Source organism: Rhododendron vialii, chromosome 5a (assembly GCF_030253575.1).
Source record: "Rhododendron vialii isolate Sample 1 chromosome 5a, ASM3025357v1".
NCBI lineage: Eukaryota > Viridiplantae > Streptophyta > Magnoliopsida > Ericales > Ericaceae > Rhododendron > Rhododendron vialii.
The window spans coordinates 25,718,506-25,741,741 of NC_080561.1; the positions used below are offsets into that span (position 1 = coordinate 25,718,506).

The window sequence follows — 23,236 nt, forward strand, 5'->3', positions numbered from 1 at the left end:
AAGATTAATGTACCAGGTGAAGGCAGTGGCAGTCAAGGAGTTGGGGAACAACCTCAACTTCCAATTGTCTGTAGTTCCTGCCTCCCTACATTGGACTTGGAATCAAGCCATGTGCTCCACGGTCAATTCTTTGTCATCTTCACCAGAAAAGGTGTGGAATTCAGGCACTCGGAAGCCTTTTGGGAACTGCATGTGATCAACTTCGTCCGAGTGTGGCTTAGTGTTACATAGGTCTTCCCATAGGCCTAAATTCTGGTCCCAACTGCTCCTGAAGCATTGCTATGATCTGGTCTTTGCCGGGGACCGGCTTAAGGGGAGGAGGCCTTGCCTGCTCCAGGGGTGGCGGCCTAGCCTGCCCGATGTTGGTTGGCTACTGTTGGCCTTGCCATGCCCCCCAAGCATCTTGCTGCACGAATCCCACGTTCGCTGCCACATGGGGATTATGGCCTCCTATTGGAGGAGACCCTCATCCACCCTAGTTTCCAAAAAGAGGACGTGGAGTGGGGTTTCCCCCCAGCATGAAACGTCTCTCCAAATTCTCAACAGGCCTTGGTGGGTTTTGGCCTGTTGGGTCTTGAGGCTGATGGTGCATTCCGCCGTGAGCCGAGCCTCCACCAGAACTAGAGGCCTGGAAACCAAGTGGTTGTGGTGACGCGTAGCCCTTGTGGGGCGGGCGTCCAGAAAAATCGTTATACACCCTAAAATGAGGCATCACTGGTGTTTATGGTGAAGGTCAGCGAGACTTTTTGCCTTCTTTCCTCCTTCATCATTTCCACCAGGTCACTCATGGTTGCAGACATTGCATTCACGTTGGTCGTGAGTGACCCCATGGAGGCTGCAAGGTGTAAGTTTGAATCTCGAATCTCCGTCATTACTGAACCAACAGATTGGGAAATCTCCTGTGACATCTCACAGTTTGTCTCCAACACATAATTACGTACACTGCCCATAGACTCGTTCAAGTCTTGGATGCAGAGGAGAGGCTACCCAAGGCCTCTGCCTGGTTCGTCATGAGTCGGTTGTTGGACGCTTGGATCCTCTGTAGGATCAGTAGCTGAAGCGCCTTTCTGAGTGTCTTTCTTCGCCATGATCACCCTTTAATGATGAGAAGTCCCACCGGGCGTGCCAAAATATTTCTCCACAAAAAGTGTCAAAACCGAGTTGGCTTAGATTGCGGGCGTGCCAGGACAGGATTGCTGTCCGAGTTGTTTTAAGGCTTTCGTGCCTCAAAATCTGACTCCTTTCGAGTGATTGTGCTTAGCCCAAAGGGTAAGGCCTCGTGATGGGTTGCCTTTGCGAGCTAAGGACTTAAAATTTTCTAATCGTCGCTAGAACAATGGAAAGAAAAATAAAGCAAAGATAAACTTGAATCAAACGAACTTCATTAACGGTTTAATGAAGCTTGGGTACAAGAAACTTAAACTACTTTGAAGTGAGTACAAGTAATGCTTGAAAGAAATGAAAATGTAGGTGTATAAGCTGTGAGCTCTCAAGGTCGTGGACCTTGGCCAAGGCCTTCAAAACTGTGATTTATAGGCATGAGCCTCAGGCCTTCAAATGCTTCAATGCATGGCTGCCATGTGGCCCTCTTGAGTTGCTTTGAAATGCTCCAATGAGAGGCTTTTCTTTTGACCAAAACGTGCCTTGTACTCCAAGAGAAATGGCCAAGGCCTAGAGAATTCTCCTTGCTTGCATAAAATTCTGAAAAACGGCAGAAGGAATTTTGGCTCTGCTAGAATCTAGGCCTCCTTGAGTTGCTTCAACACTCAAGCTACTGCCTGAATGGGCATCTTTTGGGCCCACCAAAGCTAAAAATCGAACCTCCTTCAGGCCTTCCCACCATTATAATGGACCTTGCATCTATTCCGGGCCCTCCAAATCCTCTAAGTCTGACCTCTTATGGAAGAAGAATCAAGAAACAAAGGATCTACCGGACTTGGGTGAGCTGCTTGCTTAGGTCTGCATGAGTCATTGACCAGCAGCTCCAAGGGCTGCATGTACGCCACCTGTCCCTGGCCTTGCTTCATGCTGAAGGATGGTGGCCACTCAGGCCTTGAGCTGCTTGTAAGCAGCTTGTCCAAATCTATCATGCAAGAACATGGGCCTCCGTTATTTTTGTAAGCCTTATGAGCCCAATTTTGGAGCGGAAACTCGGGCTTTAACTGATTTGGACCTATTTAGAAGGCCTATATTATTTCTTAAGAAACTGGCCCAGGCCTGGATAAAGTATTCGGGCCTAGTGGGATCAACCCACGTCTTTGGCCTGTCTTGAGCTTGGCTCTGTGATGACTCAATTCGACCCAAGCCTTTGAAAGACTTAATTCGATCAATGACTTCCAAACTAGCCCTATTTCGTGGGCAACTGGTTATAAGGTTTTTTCAAGGCCATAAATTGATTTTCAAGGCCTCTTTTTAACCCATAAATCCATTTTCTGATTTTTGACCAAAAATGAGTGTAAACACTATCCCTACAAAAGATCGTAACAAATGCACCCCAAATATATCCTCAATTTTTCTCACCTCAAAATCTCGTAATAAAAGACCATGCATAATGTTGATGGCAACTCCACAAATTCCCGTAACTAAAGACTTTTCTTACTATCTAATTACACCTTTTCTCAATATTCACCCCTAAGCTCATGATGACTAAGGTGCGGGGAGTGTACCATATATTTCTTAGATATAGCGTCGGCGTGTGTGTTTGCGCGTCTGTCTGCCACTATTGTATTTAGTTTAATATCCACACATCTCTCACACTTGTGTAGATACTTTTCTATTTACCTACACATCTATACCCCTTTGTGTGTCCCTTGTTTAGTTTTAACTTTTAAGGCTTTATGTCCAATTTTGGTCTTCGAGTACTTCATTCAGAAATGTGATTAGATCTCCCATAATTTTCAGATTCAAGGCCATATCTCATTACGAACGAGAGGAATCAAGCAATCACACGGCTTTACCATGCTCAGGTGAGCTCCTTGTAGAGGAGCATCACAGCAATTATGGGGAGCCCTGGGCTGGAGGTTGAGACATCTTCGAATTCCTTGCAGATTCTGTCCACCTCTCTCCATACTTGTTCTTGAGATTGGATGTGGCACCCTTCGAGCAGGCTTGCATTTCATCCGGTACGTACCTGAATCCAGGGCAATTCCATTGTCTAGAGAGAGATGAACTTTCTTTAATGGCTGCATTTAGTTATGAGCTTAATTCCATCCCAAGGAATACTGCATAAACGCCCTTTAATTGTGAAAGGTGAAAGACATGGATTTCAGTAAGTTTGGGTCTGGAATGTATGATTTGATATACGCGAGTGCCGTTTTCCTGCATATGCCTGATAAGCTTGTTTGGACCGGACTAGAGAGCTTAGTGAACAAATTGAAACCTTTCGAAGGTCGAATCTTTGTGTCGCATAACATTAAATTCTGTTCACGCTTAGGAGGAGATGAGTGCACAAAAGAGATTGAACAATTTGGGGCTTGAATATCTTGCGAAGCGCACACATGATAGCTTACTCTTTAATCATATTATGAGATTTGGTTTGAGTTTAGGAGATCTAAGGCATAAGATATGGCAAACAATCTTAATTGCGGGCAGGGTTTGGTTATTTGACGTTTTTGAGAGGTGGTGTTTCAATTGTATATGATATTGCTGCTGGAAGAGAGATAATGGCCAAGATATGGATATTGATTTGAGGTTGGGATCTTCTTTCTATTATTCTTGAAAAAGAAGTGCTGCTCATGTAGATCTTTAGGCATTTTACTAATTAGAAGATTGACCGTGGTAATCCATGTTAGAAAAGCAAGTGGCATCATGGGTATTTTGTTGTGGAAAAAATGCTGCTGACAGTTCGATATTTGGCTATTCTTTCTGCCCCAAAAAAAGTGCTGGATGGGAAAACTTGGATTCTGTATGTTGAAATTGTTTTAATTATCATTGACGCTTTTCGTCCCATTGGAACGACACTGTCTGATTTGCCAATTTGGGGTCTTGATTTCACTGGTAGTTAAAAATGGTATAAAGACAACGTTTACGTGGCTATTTATCTTTGGCCCTTTTTCGTTTCCCTCTCTTGTCATCATGTAAAAAAACAACTGATGCTATCGGGCTATATTTACACCAAAATGTACGAGTTAGAACCGAGATAAATTTCAATTTATATGTTCTCGATTTGCTATTACTTGTGAGTTGTGACCATGAGGAAGCAGCCTCAATCTGGTATACAAAATGTTGGAAAGAACGCGAATTAAGTAAAGAAATTTCTGACTGGTTTTTTTGCGCAGTGGACTATCAACTTGAACTACTGTTGGATCATGAAAGAGTTGCTCAATTCTGAGCAAAACAGTGTCCAAGTTGTTGGATGAAGCACATTCTGTCCATCTGCTGATTGAACTTGTTTCTTAAATACAGTACTTGGTCTTGAACTTGAAGACTTGAAGTTGCCCCATTCCCTAAGAAAAATTATTAGGTAGCTAAGTAACATGGACATGCAACACCACACGAAGCCACTCATGCATGCAAATTTCTGAAAAATGGAAGACAGACACATCCGGGCTGATTTCTGAAAAATGGAAGACACAGACACATCCGGAACGAGAAAGGATCATCTCATCTCGTGTGGTGACTTTTGTAGTCCCTCATGTGATACAAAATGGGACTCGTCTTAATTTTATGCGAAGATCTTAGCCGTTTATTTTATAGGCCTCGTTGGGTTTACTGTTCACGCCAAAAATTACGATGATCACACATTGTTTAAGACTCGAAGAGCAATGAACGATCTGAGTTTGGCCACGCATTACTTTTGTAGTCTTGTTACAAATACACTTTGTACAGGCGGATATCAATGACCAATCAACTTGAACATTTCACAGGATGATAAACACATCGAGACCTTTAGAATGAACTAATCAATAAATGAGATTGAGACCTTTTGGCGTAAATGGCATTAATTATGATTAATTGATTAAGGAAATGAGTAAATTGTGATCACTTGGGTTGGGACGTTCCTATCTAGCATGGGTTTTGAGTTTGGGTTGTGGACATAATCCTAGAGGTCATGAAGTCAGCCATGGGCCTTGGAGTTAGGCATGGTGGACGGAAGCCTAATGGATATAATCCCAGAGGTTATGAAGTCGGCTATGGGCCTAGTAGTTAGGTGTTAGCACCTTGATTTCCAAGGCTTGCTAAGCTTGGCTAGCGGTAGCACCTTGCACCCTAGCCAACCGGTGGAAACTTAGGCATGAGGCAGGCATGTCTTTCCAAGGTGACTCGATGGTGTCGGCACTAGTCCATTAGGCAAGTGGCAGCTGGGATGCACGTGAAGGCCCGATGATTATTGGGGCATGGATGCTAAACGGGAAGCTAGCTTGTGGGACAACGCAATCAGAAAACGGCTAAGTATTTGGAGCTGGGTTGGATCACGAAATTGGCCAGGCCACCTTGATTGGGATCAGGCAAAACGGTTATTGACGGTTACTGCATTCTGCACATGTTGCTGGCAGGCAGGGACAGGTGTCCCCAGCAGAATCGGGCAGTTATTAGCAGTTATTGCCAGGCAGTTTTATTTTCCTATGTGCTAGCAGCTTGTAGCTGTGCCAGCACCACCCTAGGGCAATTGGGGGTGTCAACTGCAGATCATGGGGCCATCCCATGATCCCATTTTACTTAGTGGCCACGTTTTATTGATTGTAGCCTTATATAGGCACTGCATTTTTGAGTCGAAGGCAGAGGGATGTTCTGTCTAGTACTCTAAGTGTTTTCCTTGTATTGTTGGTGCAATAAAAGGTTGGGACGGGTTCCTGTAAACGGTGTGCGTGCTAGACTTCATTCAAACTCATGTGTGTGTGTGTTTTACTGTGTTGGCTGAGACCAAGTCTCGCTGGAAACTTGGTGCCATCAGGGGCAGAATCTGTAGGCGAAATTCAGCCCCGTGACATTAGGCATGGTGGACGGTACATATGCCATGTATACCATATACATATGGGTTTTGTGGGACCCACCTCGTGTCCCACAAAGATGATTCAAACGCCGATTATTTTTGAAACATTTTTTTATGGAGCCCTGTAAAAAATTAGCTCAACCTGATATTGGTAAGGATTTTTTCTGAATTTGTAAGGACGAAACTGAGCAGTTAAGTAGTTTCGCCCTCACAAATTCAAAAAAAATCCTTACCGATATCGGGTTGAGCTGATTTTTTGCAGGGCTCTATAAAAAATGTTTTAAAAATAATAGGCAGTTTGAATCATCTTTGTGGGACCCGAGATGGACCCCACAAAACCCATATGTACATGGTATGTACAAGCTCATATGTACCCATAAATTTATTGGAATGGATATAATCCCTGAGGTCATGAAGCTAGCCATGGTCCTAGGAATTAGGCATGGTGAACGGGAGCGTAATGGATTGATATTATTTCTTTTGTGGATGGAATGCCGGATAGCGTGCTGGTTGGGATTGAAAAAAATTGTAAAGTGTGAAAAGTGACATTGTAAATTTGATACGGGTGTTGAATCCATGGAATTGGTAGTGGGTTGTTAACCCTTGAAAATTGAGAATGAGATTGGTAAATTTACTAAATCTATTGAATAATAGTTTAAGAGATGGAATTATCGAGCTGAAATTATTGTTAAATTTTACTTATCGTATACTTGTGTTATAAATGTGGTAAGAGATAGAATTATCGTGCTGAAATTATTGTTAAATTTTACTTATCGTATTCTTGTGTTATAAATGTGATTAATTGATGCATGTGTAAATATTGGTAAAGGGGTGGCTTTGGGTGCCCAACTGAGTGATCATTGCTCATGGTGCTTCTTTTTGTAGCCCTGGCATTTTACGCCAGATATTGAGAGCAACGGAGGATATGAGGAACCCCTTGAAGATTACGAGGCGATGGAGCAGCAAAGTGGGAATGAGCTACCGGAGCCATGACTTTACCAGTAGATTGTCGCTAGATGGCTCTATTTTATTTTGATTAAAGTTAGACTCTCGTTAAATTTCAAATTTTCAGACAATATCGTATTTGGACAAATTTCAATGTAATAAGGGAGTTAATTTACTTAACTTTCTTAATTATTAATGAAGTTGTCATTTTATTCTAATTGTAGGTGGATAAATTCAAGTAGTACTTTAAACGGCACTGGAATGCAACGGCTTCACGTGCCTCTTGAACGTAACCCTAATTTGTCAATGAAACCCCTGTCCTGCAAAACAGACAAGGAGTGAGTGCACATTTGCCTCTCGTGGCAAAGGCCCTCCGATGCCTTTGTTAGTATCACGTACTAGCATTCAAACCCTAATTATCAATAGGAAAGCAAATAGAATGCAGTGTATTGCGTACCTCTCACCTCTAGGTTTACCTCATATTTATAGATTTATGGATGCTTGCTGTCCAAGCATCCATGTTACCATAGGATTCCTGACTCGTATAGGAAACCCAGGATATCAAGGAGTCTCGTTTCCTTTATCAGTTTATGGAAAAGAGTCCTTTTAGGATTCTTTTCCTTTAAGAGCCGAACATCCCATATTCGTTGGGTATCTTTCTCAGATCCTATATTCTTGGGATCTTTATCCCTTTATGGGACATGACTACTCTAGAACCTTCCAGAATGTTCCCTCAAATAGTACTTCTCTCTCTGTTCGGCCATCTCATGGCCAAACAGATGGCCTGGACCAATTACCTCACGTGTTACTGGTCCTAAGGAAACAATTTGAACCATATCCTTTGTAAGGAACTCTCCTCCTGTTCGGCTCTCTCTTGCCGAACAAGTTTCTATGAATAGTGGCATCTCATGTCATTTTCCTTGTATTTGGTCCTAATAACGTCTCATGTTATTGCACCGAGAATCGTACAACCTCTCTGGACCATTGACTTCTCATATCACTGGTCCACAGTGCGTTGACCCTTTGTTGACCGTGCTCGGGCTCATTTTGCACCTGTTCGGGAATACCTCCCTACAATTGCTCCCCAGCTTTGCTCGTTTATATTTTACTTCAGATGATGAGTAAAGCTTTTTACCAAACAAATTTATTTTGTTTTTGCACCCTATTTCATATATTGGTGCGTTGTTTCATCACGTTGCTAAGAAAAGATCATCTTTTCTTGTGGTCGTCACAGGCTTTTAGCCTTAATTTTTACACGTGTCGATCATCGTATTGCTTTTACATCAAATACGAACAGACGTGTTTATTGGAAAACGGAACGCTCAAAACGGCGTCTGGGTGACGTTTCACGTACGCCACCTACTTTTAGGGTATTTTTGGGTTTTCGTCCCATTTTTTTAAAAAACCCCAATCTCTCTCTTAGACTCCTTCTACAGGAAACAAACGGTTCAAGCTCTTCCCCGCCATTGAAGCTCTGTTCATCGTCTCAAGGCCTCTTCTTTTCTGCTCTTTAGGGATTCCATCGACTATTCTCGTAAGTCATCACTTCTTCTTCTTACAACTCCCTTTCTCTAGTGGATTGTTTACAATCTCGTTTTAGGGTTTTATCGTCCTCTTTCTTTATACTTCAAAGAACCCCAAAAGTTTTTCTGGTAATGGGGAGATTCCGTAGACACTGTAATACTCCTCAAACCATGACAAGTTTCAGATCTCGATATGGGATTCCTGACAACGTAGCTACTGTTTTGGCTCCTGAGGATGCCATTCGCGAAAGCTTCGATTTCGACACACTTCATATTCCAGTAGTAGCCGTTGTCGAAGGCGGAGTTAGGTTTCCCTTAGCCCCTCTACTCCGCCAAGTTTTAGCGTATTACAGGCTTTCGCCAATGCAAGTTTCTGCTAATTTCTTCCGAGTAGTTATGGGTATAAATACCCTAAACCAAATGTTAGGGACTTCTCTAGGCTTGTATGATATCCATCATCTATATAGCATTTCCAGAACTGGGGACGCCCTTACGTATTATTTAAAGAGTAGGCATTCTAGAAAGAAGCTCATTCTCGAACTCCCTGACTCTGCTCGAGGGGATGATGACGACTTTCTGATCGTTACGGGCAACTTCGAACCCAGAGACGAGGACGACCAAGTGATTGGTTTTCATGCCCCTCACATATTCGGGAGCCCACGTTAGTGCTCTCCCTTAATTTCATTGGTTTTGTCCTCTTTCATAGGAAAAGCTTTTTCGTGCTTCTAATTGCTTATGCTTTGTTTCAGCATCAAATATTAACCGTGGTTATAACATCATAACCCCACAAGTTCACGTAGCTGATATCAAATGAGCACTTGCATTCAACGGCGAAGGGACATACCTTGCAGGCCGAGCAAGAGCAGCTCAAGTACTTCTCAGCTACAAAGCTTCGTACGGTGGGTTTATTGATCGGAGAACCCGAGCAGCTGACATCCCTGCAATAGCTGGTCCTTCAAGACCAATCCCCGAACAAGAAGAGAAGCGTTCCCAGACTCCTCCAATCTCTGACGAACCTATCCCTCTTGCTGAGGAAGCTTCCAGTTCCACATCCAACTCGTCTTCCAGCGGCCGTACCTTCTCAACTTCAGAGATGAACCGGCCGATTGACTTGGGCAGCCTCCTCACCATTCCTGGTCGAGGTCGTGGTCGGGGCCAAAGTGTTCAAGGTCGCGGTCGTTGCCCCCAAACTCAAACAGATGCTCCCCCAGGATTTTCCCTTGAAGAGATTGAAGCCCTTCACCGTGAAAAACGTCAACGAGTGGAGGAAACTCAAGAAAGACCCCCTACATCCTCCTCATCACCTGCTCCCCTCTGGGCTCCTCCATTCTCACACGGGAGCCGAGCTATCACTGCTCGGGACAGTGTTGAGTCAGAAGGCACTGCCCTTGCCTTGTCTCAAGCTTTTCTGCTGCCAGGAGATATGCAGAAGGAGGTGGCAAGCTCGCCTGACAACCTTCTAAGCTCATTCATGTCTCACAATGCCAAGGTAAAATTTTGCTTTTGTAAAGCATACCATAGCATTTGGTATCCATGTTTAACTGTTTTGAACGTTCCAGGTGATGCAAAAAATGGTGGCTATGGCTCAAAAGCTTAGCCAGTCTGAGCCTCAACGTGTCAAGCTTGTAAGTGAGAATACCAAGCTTCAACGGACCATCATCAGGCTCGAGAAAGAAAGGAACCAAGCCTTGGGAGTGGCTGATGGTTTAAAGGGACAACTGAAGGGGACTGAGGACAGCCTAAATCAGACGCTGAAGGAACTCAAGGCGAGCCAGAATGAAACCAAAGCTGCATTTGAGAAGGGATACAACGAAGGGATCAAGGTTGCCACGGAAAGCTACACAAGCCAAATGCCTGGGATACAAGACCAAGTCTGGGTGGCCTCTTGGACAGCTTGCCTTGCCAAAGCTGAGATTCCTGAATCATCTCCTCTCTGGACCAACATTGAACTACCCAGTGCTGCCAGTCAAGAGGAGGATATTGCAGAGGAGATAAATGATGAGCAGGTGGTGAACGTGTCGGCTGAGCAACCTGTGTCTGAAGTGGAGCCTCAAATTGACACGACCAGCCCTGGCCAGAAGGAAGTCAGTGATGGTCAACTTGGAGATGAAAATCCCACAGAAGAGCTGGCTGCTCCAGTAGCTCCTATAATTACTCCTGCAGCTGTCCAAGATCTCACAGAAGATGAATGAGCTCTGTCGTTCTTCACATCTGTTTTTGAATTATTCCTGTCAAGATACCTTTTCCACATGTTTCTGTCATGGGTGTTTTAAGATGTTTAAGTATTTCGTACTTAAATCGTTTAAAGTTTAAAAGTTTCACGTACTTTTATGCATATATTCGTATGCTTCCAAGTTTGTGCATATTTTCGTATGCTGTGGACTGTTGGTGCATATACTCGTATGCTTTTATGCATGTATTCGTATGCACCGTAAGGGTTCTCGTACTTTGAATATCTCGTGGCTAACATATACTTGTTTAAAGTTTATGCATATCTGTCCAAGTTTCTCGTACTTCAATTTCATACAATTGTTTCTCGTACTTAGAACAATTCTCAAGTATTTCGTACTTGCGTTCTCACAAGTGTCACGTACTTTAAAGTATCACGTACTTAGAACAATTTCTCAAGTATTTCGTACTTGTTTGAAGTTCACACAAGTGTTTCGAACTTGTGTTCAAGTATCACGTACTTAAATAGATATCCTATACCCTGCTCCCCAATACGAATGAGGGAAACCAATGTCGTGATTCGTATTTAAAACAAATACCAAGAAAACAGCAGTCTAGACAAAAAACGTAATTTCATTCATAAACTGTAAAACCCAAGAGGGCGTTACTCGTATCCCTTGTAAAAATAACAAAACTAGAACACAAGAGAGTTTTATTCGTAACTCCCACACAATCACGATGTGCATAAAGAAAAATTATATAAAAAACTTTCTTAGATTATGGACATTCCAAGGTCTTGGCACTGGGTTCCCATCCAAGTCTGCCAATCGATAAGCCCCAATGCCTGCGATTTCTGTAACTCGATATGGGCCTTCCCAATTTGCCCCTAGCTTTCCCTCATTAGCCACTTTAGTATTGCCGAGCACTTTTCGTAGCACAAGGTCTCCAACACCAAACTCTCGTGGGTGTACATTCTTGTTATAACTTTTGATGAGCTGCTCTTGGTATGAGGCCAAGTGCACCAAGGCCCGTTCTCGTCGTTCCTCGGCAAAGTCTAACTCAATCTCCAAGGCTCTGTCATTTCCTCCACTTTCAACCAAAGTGGTCCTGTTGGTCGGCAGACCTATTTCTAATGGAATAACAGCCTCTGTTCCATATGCTAATGAATAGGGGGTCTCTCCCGTAGACCTCCTAGGCGTTGTTCGGTATGCCCATAGGACCAATGGCAATTCATCGGGCCATTTCCCCTTTGCTTTATCCAAACGTTTCTTAATCCCATCAAGGATTGTTTTGTTTGAAGCCTCTGCTTGTCCGTTGCTTTGAGGGTAAGCTGGAGTCGAATAATAATTTCTTATCCCATACTGGGCACAGAAAGTTTTGAATTTCTTCTGAAATTGCGACCCATTGTCTGTAATCAACGAATAAGGTACCCCAAAGCGAGTTATGATGCTTTTCCACACAAACCTTTCTATCATAGGTTCAGTAATCTTGGCCAACGGCTCAGCCTCAATCCACTTAGTGAAGTAATCTGTTGCAACTAATAGGAATTTTCGATTCCCAGTTGCCTTGTGTAGTGGACCCACTATGTCCATTCCCCATTGAGCAAACGGCCAGGGACTTGTCAGCGGCACCAGGTCCTCAGCTCGTGTTCGAATCATTGGTGAAAATTTCTGACACTTCTCACAAATTTTTACGTACACCTTAGCATTTTCTTGCATGTACGGCCACCAATACCCTTGGGTGATTGCTCGGTGGGCTATGGACCGACCACCAGCATGGCTTCCACAAGTCCCCTCGTGAATTTCGTGGAGGAACTTTTGCACCATCTCAGGATGCACACAAAGCAAGTAGGGTCCTGTAAAAGACTTCCTATATAGTTTTCCCTCTGGGGATAACCAGAACCGAGCAGATTTGGTCCTAATTTTATGTGCCTCCTTTTTGTCCAAAGGGAGTACTTCATCTCGTAAAAACTCCACTATTGGGTCCATCCAACTTGGTCCTTGGTTCACGTCCAAGACCATCTCTACATTTCTCCCAATGCTCGGCTCAGTCAAATACTCCACGGCTATTTTTCTTTTAAACTCAGATGGCACAGCTGCGGCTAACCATGCCAATGAATCTGCATGAGCATTCTTTCTAGAACTTATCTGTTCAATATACACCCTTTCGAAGGTATCGAGCAGATCTCTGGTCACCTGTACATATGCCGCCATCTTCTCGCTCCGGGTTTCATATTGCCCGAACAGTTGATGGACTACGAGCTGTGAATCAGAATACACCCTAACTCGTTCAGCTTTTAGGGTTTTTGCACTTCTCAAACCAGCTAAGAGTGCCTCATACTCTGCCACATTATTTGATGCATTGAACCCTAGCCGAACAGATAATTCTAACATTGACCCTTCAAGGGGTAAAAGCACAATTCCAATTCCTGAACCGGTGTTGCAAGCTGACCCATCAACAAACAGCTTCCATTCCAGGGGATCTTGTTCGGCTAATGCCTGTTTCTTCGTTACAGGAGACTTTGCTTCACACTCCTTTCTCGTAGGAGGCAGAGGTGCAACCGCAGGTGAGAATTCTGCCACAAAATCTGCCAACACCTGGCCTTTGATTGCCGTGCGCGGCTGATAGTCGATGTCATATTGGCTCAACTCAACGGACCAAGTTGAGATCCTTCCCGAGAAATCTGCCTTTCGGAGCAATGATTTTAATGGGAACTCAGTGTAAACCACAACTTTATGGCTCTGGAAATAATGTGGCAATTTTCTAGTTGCTGTCCTTAGTGCTAGGACCAATTTCTCAAGGGGCAAATACCTTGTTTCGGCATCTAACAAAGTTTTGCTCACATAATAGACTGGGATTTGCTCGGATCCCTTATCTCTTAAAAGTACTGCACTTACGGCATGCTCAGAAACAGCTAAGTATAAAATTAGAGACTCACCTGTTTCTGGAGTCGAAAGAAGGGGAGGAGAGGCCAAGTATCCCTTTAGATCCTGAAAGGCTTGTTCACATTCTGCTCCCCATTCGAACCCTTCCCTTTTCTTTAACAACTGAAAGAAAGGTCTGCACTTGTCACTTGATCGGCTAATAAATCGATTAAGAGCTGCTGCCATCCCAGTTAATCGTTGGACTTCTTTCGTTGTCCGAGGACTTTCCAGATTTTGTAAGGCCTTTATCTGGTCGGGATTTGCCTCTATTCCCCTTAGAGTTACAAGATGGCCCAAAAACTTTCCAGAGCCGACTCCAAACGCACACTTCGAGGCGTTGAGTTTCAACTTGTATTTCCTCAAAATCTCGAAAGCTTCTCTCAAATCTGCAATATGGCCTTGCCCAGATTTACTCTTTACCACCATGTCATCTATGTAGACCTCCATAGTTTTGCCGAGCAATTTTCTAAACATGATGGTCGCCAGTCTCTGATACGTTGCCCCTGCATTCTTCAATCCAAAAGGCATGACATTATAACAGTACAACCCTCGTGGTGTAATAAAAGACGTCTTCTCCTGATCTGGCCCAAACATTGCAATTTGATGGTATCCTCGATATGCATCGAGAAAACTCATCCGTCCATATCCCGCTGTTGCATCAACCAACTGGTCAATCCTTGGAAGAGGAAAACTGTCTTTAGGACACGCCTTGTTTAAATCTGTGAAGTCAACACATACACGCCATTTTCCGTTCTTTTTCTTGACGACAACAGTATTTGATAGCCACTCTGGATAATAAACTTCCCTTATTGCCTTGGCTTCCAACAAGTGATCCATTTCTTCAATTACAGCGTCAACGTGCTGTACGGCTGCCCTTCGTTTCTTTTGAATGACCGGTTTATGCTGTGGATCTATATTCAAATGATGGCAGATAACATCTGCATTCACCCCAGGCATCTCCTCTGGTGTCCAAGCAAATACATCGACATAAGTTTTCAAAAAACTAATCAGTTCATTCTCTTCCTCTTCTGGCAGTGATTCCCCAATTAGAAAATACCTATCTGGATCAGTCTCGTTGATCAGTGTTTTCTTCAAATCCTCAACCACCCTTTCGGTTGGGTCTTTTCCGATATCCTCAATGGTCGGCAGATCCGGAGTTTCCACAGTATTAATATGGTGGGCATTATGGACTCTTTTAATGATGGATACCAAACATTGTTGAGCTATCTTTTGGTTACCTTTGATGTGCTCAATCCCATTAGACCCTGGGAACTTTACCATCTGATGGAAAGTTGAAGAGACTGCCCTCATCTTGTGCAACCATGTTCTCCCTATAATCACGTTATAGGAGGACGGTACATCCACCACTAAGAAGTCGGTTCGTAGCACTACCGTCCCAGCCCGAACAGGCAGGGTTACCTTGCCTAACGGCCAAACTGCTCCTGCTCCAAATCCGACCAATGGAGTTACTGATTGTACCAAATCTTCTTGTGTGAGCCCCAGTTTCTTGAACGCATCGTAGTATAGCACTTCGGTGCAACTCCCTGAATCCACCAGGATTCTCTCCATATCATATTCCCCAACTCGGAGGGTTATGACCAAAGCATCATTGTGAGGTACCTGGACTCCTCCCAGATCTTCATCCGTAAAAACTATGCCCTCGTTGCTTGCCCCTTCGTTGCGCCTTCTTTTCTTCCCCAACTGCATTACATGTTGGTCATGTTTCACTTGTCTCTGAAGCAATCTCACCTCATTTCTCGTATAAGGTTTGGCTAATCCATGTATCATATGGATTACCCCTTTTGGATTCTGTTCGTAATCCAATTCCATTGCCTTGTCTTTATCCTTGGAATCCTCTTGGATAAATTCTTTGAGGTAACCTCGTGAGACCAAATCATCAAGATGCTGTTTAAACATCTCACAGTCCTCAGTCATGTGACCCCAATCCTTATGGTAACTGCAGTGCTGATTCGTAGCACGTTTTGCATCTTTATTCCCACCAAGAGTTGGGGGCCATTTGAAATATGGTTGATTCTTTATTCGATAAAGAATCCTGTAAATGGGCTTTTTCCAAACCGTGTTTATTGAAAAGAATGACTTGGGATCCGGGGCTTGCTTATCCTTGTACTGCTCTTTCTTCGCCTGCCCATAATCTTTCCTCTCACGATAAGTCTTGGGCTCTGGCTTGTCAGCTTTCTTTATAGGCCCCTTTACTTGCTCGGCGGCCAACTTTCCATCCTCTCGTAGGATGTCGTCCTCGTTCCTGGCGTGCTGCTCAATTCTCTCCATCAATTTTGCCGATGTCTGCACGGGACTCATGTTTAGAGATTTACGCAGTTCCCCCCGAATAGGTAAGCCTGTTTTGAACGTGGCTATTGCGTATTCTTCACTACATCCTTCAATCTCGTTGAAGGTTTCCCAGTACTTCTTTGCATAAGCCCTGATCGGCTCGTCCTCTCCTTGCTTCATAAAAGAAAGACTCTCAAAGGTTTTGGGAGCTTTCCTGCTCGTCAAAAACCGTGCAGTGAATTCCTCGGCAAATTGCACCCATGTTCGGATGGAGCGTGAGCCCAATTTGTGGAACCAGGACAGAGCAACCTTCCCCAAACTCGACGGGAACATCTTGCACATAATTGCATCATCCCCTTCATGCATAAACATTGCTTGCTGATAATGCTGTATATGGGCCACGGGATCAGTATCTGTCTCGTAGAGGATGAATGTCCCGTGCTTTACCCTGGTCGGCAATCTAGCCTCCTGTAACTTTTTTGCAAAAGGGGAGGATGCTATATTCTGCAGTGCTTTCCGTGCTGCTTCCCGTGCAGTCATGGCTTCATCCTCCGGTCCTTTCTTGGATCTAATTCATTCCCAATCGGAATCAGGTCTCTCGTACCTGTCCCTATGATGTTTTCTACTCCCTTCTTCTTCGGGGGTAGAACTTCGACCTCTGCTTCTCCTCTTTCTTGGAGATACCCTCCTTCGCTCGGGTGTTCGGATCCTGCTCCTCCCTTTTCGTGGAGAAGTTTTATGTCGCCTCGGGGTCAGACTTCTGCTTCTGCTCCTCCTTCCTCGTGAAGGAGCCTTTTGATACTGTACCAAAGCGTATTCACTACCTCTAGAATTTCTTCGAGATAGTCCAGAGTCCTCCGGATGTTCTCTGATTTTCTCTAATTCTCTGATTTCATGTTCTCGTTTTTTGATCAAACGAGCATACTCCTCAATTTCTTGTCTCTTCTTATCAAGAACGTCTTCGCTATGGTATACACTTCTGGAGTGTGCAATCGATTCATCCCCTCGATGGGATTTAGTCCTTCTCGTGGACTTCGATGCCGTCTCTCCATCTCTATTTTTGGAGTTGCCGTGGATAGTAAGGGGGTGGCCCTTACTCGTGGTCCTCTTGTGTCCTCCTTCGGGCTTTCTCGGAGCCCCGGGTGGAGACTTATCCCCTCCTCCAATTAACACATCCTTTGGGTCGTGTGGCGTTGCTGGCTCTACTTCCACCATGGTCGTATTTCAAAGGGAACTCTTTCGTTTCCCACAGACGGCGCCAATTGTAGGTGGATAAATTCAAGTAGTGCTTTAAACGGCACTGGAATGCAACGGCTTCACGTGCCTCTTGAACGTAACCCTAATTTGTCAATGAAACCCCTGTCCTGCAAAACAGACAAGGAGTGAGTGCACCTTTGCCTCTCGTGGCAAAGGCCCTCCGATGCCTTTGTTAGTATCACGTACTAGCATTCGAACCCTAATTATCAATAGGAAAGCAAATAGAATGCAGTGTATTGCGTACCTCTCACCTCTAGGTTTACCTCATATTTATAGATTTATGGATGCTTGCTGTCCAAGCATCCATGTTACCATAGGATTCCTAACTCGTATAGGAAACCCAGGATATCAAGGAGTCTCGTTTCCTTTATCAGTTTATGGAAAAGAGTCCTTTTAGGATTCTTTTCCTTTAAGAGCCGAACATCCCATATTCGTTGGGTATCTTTCTCAGATCCTATATTCTTGGGATCTTTATCCCTTTATGGGACATGACTACTCTGGAACCTTCCAGAATGTTCCCTCAAATAGTACTTCTCTCTCTGTTCGGCCATCTCATGGCCGAACAGATGGCCTGGACCAATTACCTCACGTGTTACTGGTCCTAAGGAAACAATTTGAACCATATCCTTTGTAAGGAACTCTCCTCCTGTTCGGCTCTCTCTTGCCGAACAAGTTTCTATGAACAGTGGCATCTCATGTCATTTTCCTTGTATTTGGTCCTAATAACGTCTCATGTTATTGCACCGAGAATCGTACAACCTCTCTGGACCATTGACTTCTCATATCACTGGTCCACAGTGCGTTGACCCTTTGTTGACCGTGCTCGGGCTCATTTTGCACCTGTTCGGGAATACCTCCCTACACTAATAAAAGTAAAAAAATTATTTCTTAGCGTACTCAATTTTTGGGGCGTTACTATTAGATTACTTGATATACATTGTTGGGTCCATCTCCTAGCAGCTTAAGCTTTTGGGAGAGTTGGTAACTTAATATGGTATCAGAGCTCAGGTTACAAGAGGTCTTGGGCTTAAGTCTCTCCATCTGCATTTGTTCCCCGGTTGCATTCTGCTTCTCTCATTCGTATTCTGCTTCTTTTGTCAATGAAAATTTGCATCTCCACGTGCAAGACGAGGTTGCACGTGAGGAAGGGTGTTTGATTGCTTGATATACATTGTTGGGCCCATCTCCTAACAGCAGAATTGGTAACTTAACAGTTACAAGCTATGGAGGGGGCTATGGCTGCATCCAAACAAGCCGTTAAGGTTTTAGTGTAGTTTTACTATCATACATACCGCGTGGTAATAGAGTATAAACAATTTAAATATAAAACGTCTTCTCTGCTCATCGCTATAAGCGGTCCATTGTGCTCGATTCTCTGTTTGTATATAGTCCTTGTTTTTTTCATCTATTTGTTATGAAATAAAGTAAAATTATGTAAGTAGGGAAATTATGTGTATGTAGACTCTATTTTCTTTGGATCTCTAATAGAACATTGGCCTTCCAAAAAAAAAAAAAACTCTATTTTCTCTGTTTGGATGTTTTTTAATACTCTTAGTATTTTGCTCTACTTATGTTCTACTAACTCAAAACTTGGGGAGGGGGAGGAATATACTTTAAAAAGAAAAAACCGACTAAACTGACTTTATCACTTGGCGCTGAGGCACTAGGCGGTGCACGACTAGCACCTAGCGACTTTCAGAATATTGCTCTTCCACTGCGTGAAACCCAAACAGTTCGTACAAGAGATTGAAACATGGTGGTGTTGATTTTACTTGGCATATTTGGACTACCTGAAAGTTATTGCCTGGCTTATTGGCAGACTGAATGCAGCAAATTTTGATTGCTTATTGTATGCAGCAACTGTTGATTCTGATTGGTAGACACCCCTGTGCCCTTGTCACGCAATTTTGATTCAGTCCCTGCCCCTAACTTCCTAGTGCAATCTTTTTCCTAATTAAGATCAGTTGATTGTTCGTACGAAGTGCAATCATTTCTTCACGAATTAAGTACTACAAAATTCATCCAAGACATGAAATGCATATGTTTTGTAGCGTTATATTACAAATATTTACCTTCAGGTCAATTCTCAGCTGAGCTCGATCATGCAGACTATTGAGAATCCGAGCACAACACGGTTGTTAGAAATTTAGTGTCCTGAAGAAATCACCACTTGCGTCCTTCCTTTGAGGATCATCAATTTGTACGCTAGCCTAAACACTGTAGTTCTGAAGCTATGAGCTTCTCATCTACACGTCGAAAATGACTTTCCCAATGATATACGATGCTACTGGAATGATACAACGAACAAAGGGTTGCAAATTGATAGCCATGGATGTGGAAGTGTTGTAACTAGGATAACTAGGAGGACCATCGCCGAAAACTGATGTGCTACCCGAAGCTGGGTTGCTTGCATTTAACACCGAGGGAAGAGAATCGGAGCTGGAAAGGAAAGGTGAAAAAAAACCCAGACAAGAGTTTATTTCTCCATTCCCAAAAAGGAAAACAAGTAGGAAAAAGTTTCCATATGTAGCCATAGAGTGGAAGAAGACTATACCCAGGCACTATTGATCCTGGTGATGATGTAGTTGTTGGTGATGGAGTCGTTTCTGTCATCGGCGATGAAGAAGAAGCCAAAGATGATTGGTAGATGCATGTTCCAGTGCCTGCAGACGTTTCAGTTGGAAATGAGGAGTATATTTGATCTATTGAAGCAGGTAATAGATGCTATACCATATCAGCTGAAAACATTTTCCTGAACAAATGTTTTGGATAGATGACTTCCTATATTTCATAGTGACCTTGAGAATGAGCCGGAAACCATTTCTCAACATTCACCTTGCAAGAAAAAACAGTACTCCACTAAATAGTACTCGACACTGGATCACTCATATTAGTCATATATAGCAGTACTACACCTTTCCTATTCATTGCGAGTTGGTTATTCCTTAATTTGTTGATTCGGAATAATTGCAATACTAAAAACTGGCTTTCTCAACATGAATATGATGGTTGCAGTGGCATTGAACATCCCTTTGTTGATTCGAAATAATTTTGCACAAATAAAAACTTGCTTTCTCAATATGAATTTGATGGTTAAAGTGGGCATTGGCGAATGAAAGTGCCGGTCGCATGAGTCCTTCAGTTTAGAAAAGGTTTTTGGCTATTAAACTATTATATATACCTTTAAAAAGTAGAGCATGCTTAACGCCTGGGCCAGCTCAATTTTTGTTGGCAATGAACGACGTCCCACATTAACATTCGTTCGTTTTCTACCGGACCAAACACCAAAAAATCGATCTAAAATCATATTCTGCCGAAACAAACAGAAATTTCCACACTTACTTGGATTCACGTAGGTTATCACGGCAGTTCCTCCAAAGTCACAGCTCGTTTGCACCGGGCTCTTCTGATAGTAACTGTTGAAGGCAAACGAGGCATGGCTTTCCAAACTATTCGGATTATAACATCCCCCATCCTCCTGTATCCCTGAACAATCTGCGCCTCCAAGCCCACAAGCATAATCAAGCGCCACCTGAAGTGCACTCTCCGTTGCTCCACTCTTCGCCACACACCAGCTCTGCCCTGAGACAGCCGGAGTTCCTACTGTCACTGGCGTCATGACTGGAACTCCGGTTGTTGGAGCCGGGAAAGAGGTTACCGGGTTAGTTATCGGCTGGACTGTGCTAGGTGTCGTAACGGGATTTGTGATTGGAACTGTAGGGGAGGAGGGGATGGGTACGGGAGTGGGAGTGGGAGTGGGAGTGGAAGTGGAAGTAGGGTTGGGGGTTACAGTGACGGTGACGGGAACGGTGGAGGGAATGGTGACGACTGTTGGAGTGAAGGTGGGGAAATTTGGTGGGTAGATTGTGTCATGTAGAGTTGTTTTATGGTGGAAATGGTCAATGAGTTCTCTGTAGGGAATTTTATCAAACACCCGGTTTGCTTCTGTTTTGAGATCTTTCTGCTCAATTTCTTTTCTTGGGAGCACTTCTGCAAACAAAAACCCAGTTAGATGTTCCTCTTAGGGAAAAAATGGGATGCCGTGAAGTGGATTGAATCGCGGTTTCAGAATCAAATTTTGAAAAGTGGGATGCTAGGTACAGAAATACTGTTCTGTACACGTGGATTCCTCATTATTTTATATATAGAAAGCGGTGCTGCGCAGCGTGCTGTGCACAGTAAATTACTGCCACTCCGGTCTCACTTCAATAATTAGAATTGTTCACTTCTTAGAGCTCGTCGAGTAGAATAAGTGTTCCAAAAATTAACTTGATCGGAATCCGAACATTATTACTCTTGAAATTATTAAGTATACCTAAAAACAATGGATTTTATCTAATGTTTCGGATCCATTCGTTTCAAAATAATAATGTTCGGATAAAGCACTTAATTATATCCGATTGAGTTAATTATTGATACACTTGTTCTACTCAATGAGCTCTACGAAGTGAACGATTCCGATCATTAAAGCGAGACCGGAGCGGCGACCGCAATTTGCCGTGCACAGCACGGGGCTGCGCAGCAACGCCTTCCACTCTATGCAGAGATCCACAGTGGTATTCGAAACTGTAAGAATTAGAAGAAAAATCAATAAGTCTAGGTACACTACACTAAAGCACTATATCATCCACTATATTTTTTATGGGGCTCATTTTGGATCCCACAAAAAATACAGAAAAATATCCATAAATTTTAAAATAATATTTTAGAGGGCCCTGTAAAAATTCAGCTCTAACGGATATATGTATGTATTATTTATAGATTTGTAGGAGCGAAAATGTTCAACTGTGCAGTTTCGGACATATGAACCTAGAAATAATATTTACCGATATCCGCTAGAGCCGATTTTTTACAGGGCCTCATAAACATTATTTTAAAATTTTTGAATATTTTTTTGTATTTTTTTGAGAATCTGAGTGGGCTCCACAAAAAATGTAATGAATGGTATAGTGGTTTGGTGCAGTGTATTCAGCATCTCTCAAGAAAAATAGGGAAAAACGAAAAAATCATGCATGATAATTGGTACATCAGATGTGTCCTTCTCGGTCTTCTCAATGCTCGAACATCCACACCAAATAGGAAACTACGTGGACTGAACAAATAACGAGGGGAGCGCATGCTTCAGATGGTTTCGGATGCACTTTTGGGAGAATTTGTTCACACAAACCTGTGTATCTAGAAACAATTACTTTTGAAAACACAAGCACATTATCTAGAAACATTTTGTTCACACAAACCTGTGTATCTAGAATTTGTTCACACAAACTGTTTTCGAAAACACAAATACAAACACTTTGCATATATATGCAATGAAAACGTCCAATACGTTAAATACTTGAAACATTTGAATATTCAGTATACGAATTAGTACCGTACCTGAAGAGAAGAATGTGAGAAGAATCAAGAGACAAAAGAAGAGGTACTTTGAAGCTCCTTCGTCAGCCATTATATCTAGACTAGAGTTGCTTCTGCGTCATAGGGAAGACACCCAAATGGATCTTTAATGCAAATTATATATAGAATGGCTGATTTGAATGATTATGCATATGGAATTGAGAAAGGACCCAGGATTAGAGGGAGAAAGGCGGAGAATATTTAATACTCCATAAAGGTGGAGAAAACTCGGAGTTTTGATCTCGTGGTCAAAACTTGGGACATTGGTTTGTTGTCTCGAAACCTTTCAAGGGCTACGAACTCATTTGGGGTGATCCTTGCTACTGCTTTAATTGGGCTTCTAGTTAATTAATAATAAAATTGGTCTCAAGTTTAGTGATGGTGCGCATAAGCTAGTCTAGATATGAAGCTATCAAAAAAGAATACAAAGGTGGATGAGAAGAAAGAGGGGGCCAGAAAAAGCTAAAAGAATATGGATATGTTGTAGTAAGTGATGATGATGAAAGGTGGGCCGGGTTCTCTATTTTGACATGAAGATGAAGTTTTTGAAGGTGGGATCTTCCTCTCAACAGTGGAAGAATCATCCATTCCATGGTTTACGTACCCGGCAAAAAAGAAAAAAAGAATCATCGATCCATGCTTTTTTCCAATTCCTTTTCCTTTTAGACCAGAGACAATTAGAGGAGAAATCGCGTGTAAAGCAAATCTTTTGGAAAGTGGGAACGCACATGCCCATGGATATACATTCTTTAATTTCATCTTAGAAAATCTAGTGTAGCTTCTTTCTTTCTCTCTTTTTATTA

General features: G+C 43.0%; 1 protein-coding gene and 1 pseudogene across 2 annotated transcripts; one reads left to right on the forward strand and one right to left on the reverse strand.

Moving 5' to 3' along the window:
• Positions 1 to 1,847: 1,847 nt before the first annotated feature.
• LOC131327730 (uncharacterized) lies at positions 1,848 to 3,561 on the forward strand (annotated as a pseudogene).
• On the reverse strand, positions 2,600 to 22,816 carry LOC131327030 (glucan endo-1,3-beta-glucosidase 4-like). Of its 2 annotated transcripts, XR_009200154.1 has the most exons (5): positions 22,416 to 22,816; positions 20,382 to 21,029; positions 19,594 to 19,702; positions 19,112 to 19,478; positions 2,600 to 4,445 (listed from the first exon to the last, which is right to left on the reverse strand). XR_009200154.1 is itself a non-coding variant. In XM_058359994.1 (4 exons), the coding sequence occupies exons 1-4, from the start codon at positions 22,483 to 22,485 to the stop codon at positions 19,286 to 19,288; spliced, it is 1,020 nt and encodes a 339-aa protein (XP_058215977.1). In that variant the 5' UTR covers positions 22,486 to 22,816; the 3' UTR covers positions 19,011 to 19,285. The 2 variants fall into 2 exon arrangements, 1 of the variants encoding a protein (XP_058215977.1); XM_058359994.1 differs by lacking the exon at positions 2,600 to 4,445 and having other exon boundaries at positions 19,011 to 19,478.
• Positions 22,817 to 23,236: the final 420 nt, after the last annotated feature.

Coding starts and splice junctions, on each gene's coding strand:
- LOC131327030 (XM_058359994.1), bottom strand. CDS start 22,485: ATGGCTGACGAAGGAGCTTCAAAGTACCTCTTCTTTTGTCTCTTGATT. Junction 19,703..20,381: donor GATAACCTACGTGAATCCAA/GTAAGTGTGGAA, acceptor AAACGTCTGCAG/GCACTGGAACATGCATCTAC. Junction 19,479..19,593: donor CCAGGATCAATAGTGCCTGG/GTATAGTCTTCT, acceptor TTTCCTTTCCAG/CTCCGATTCTCTTCCCTCGG.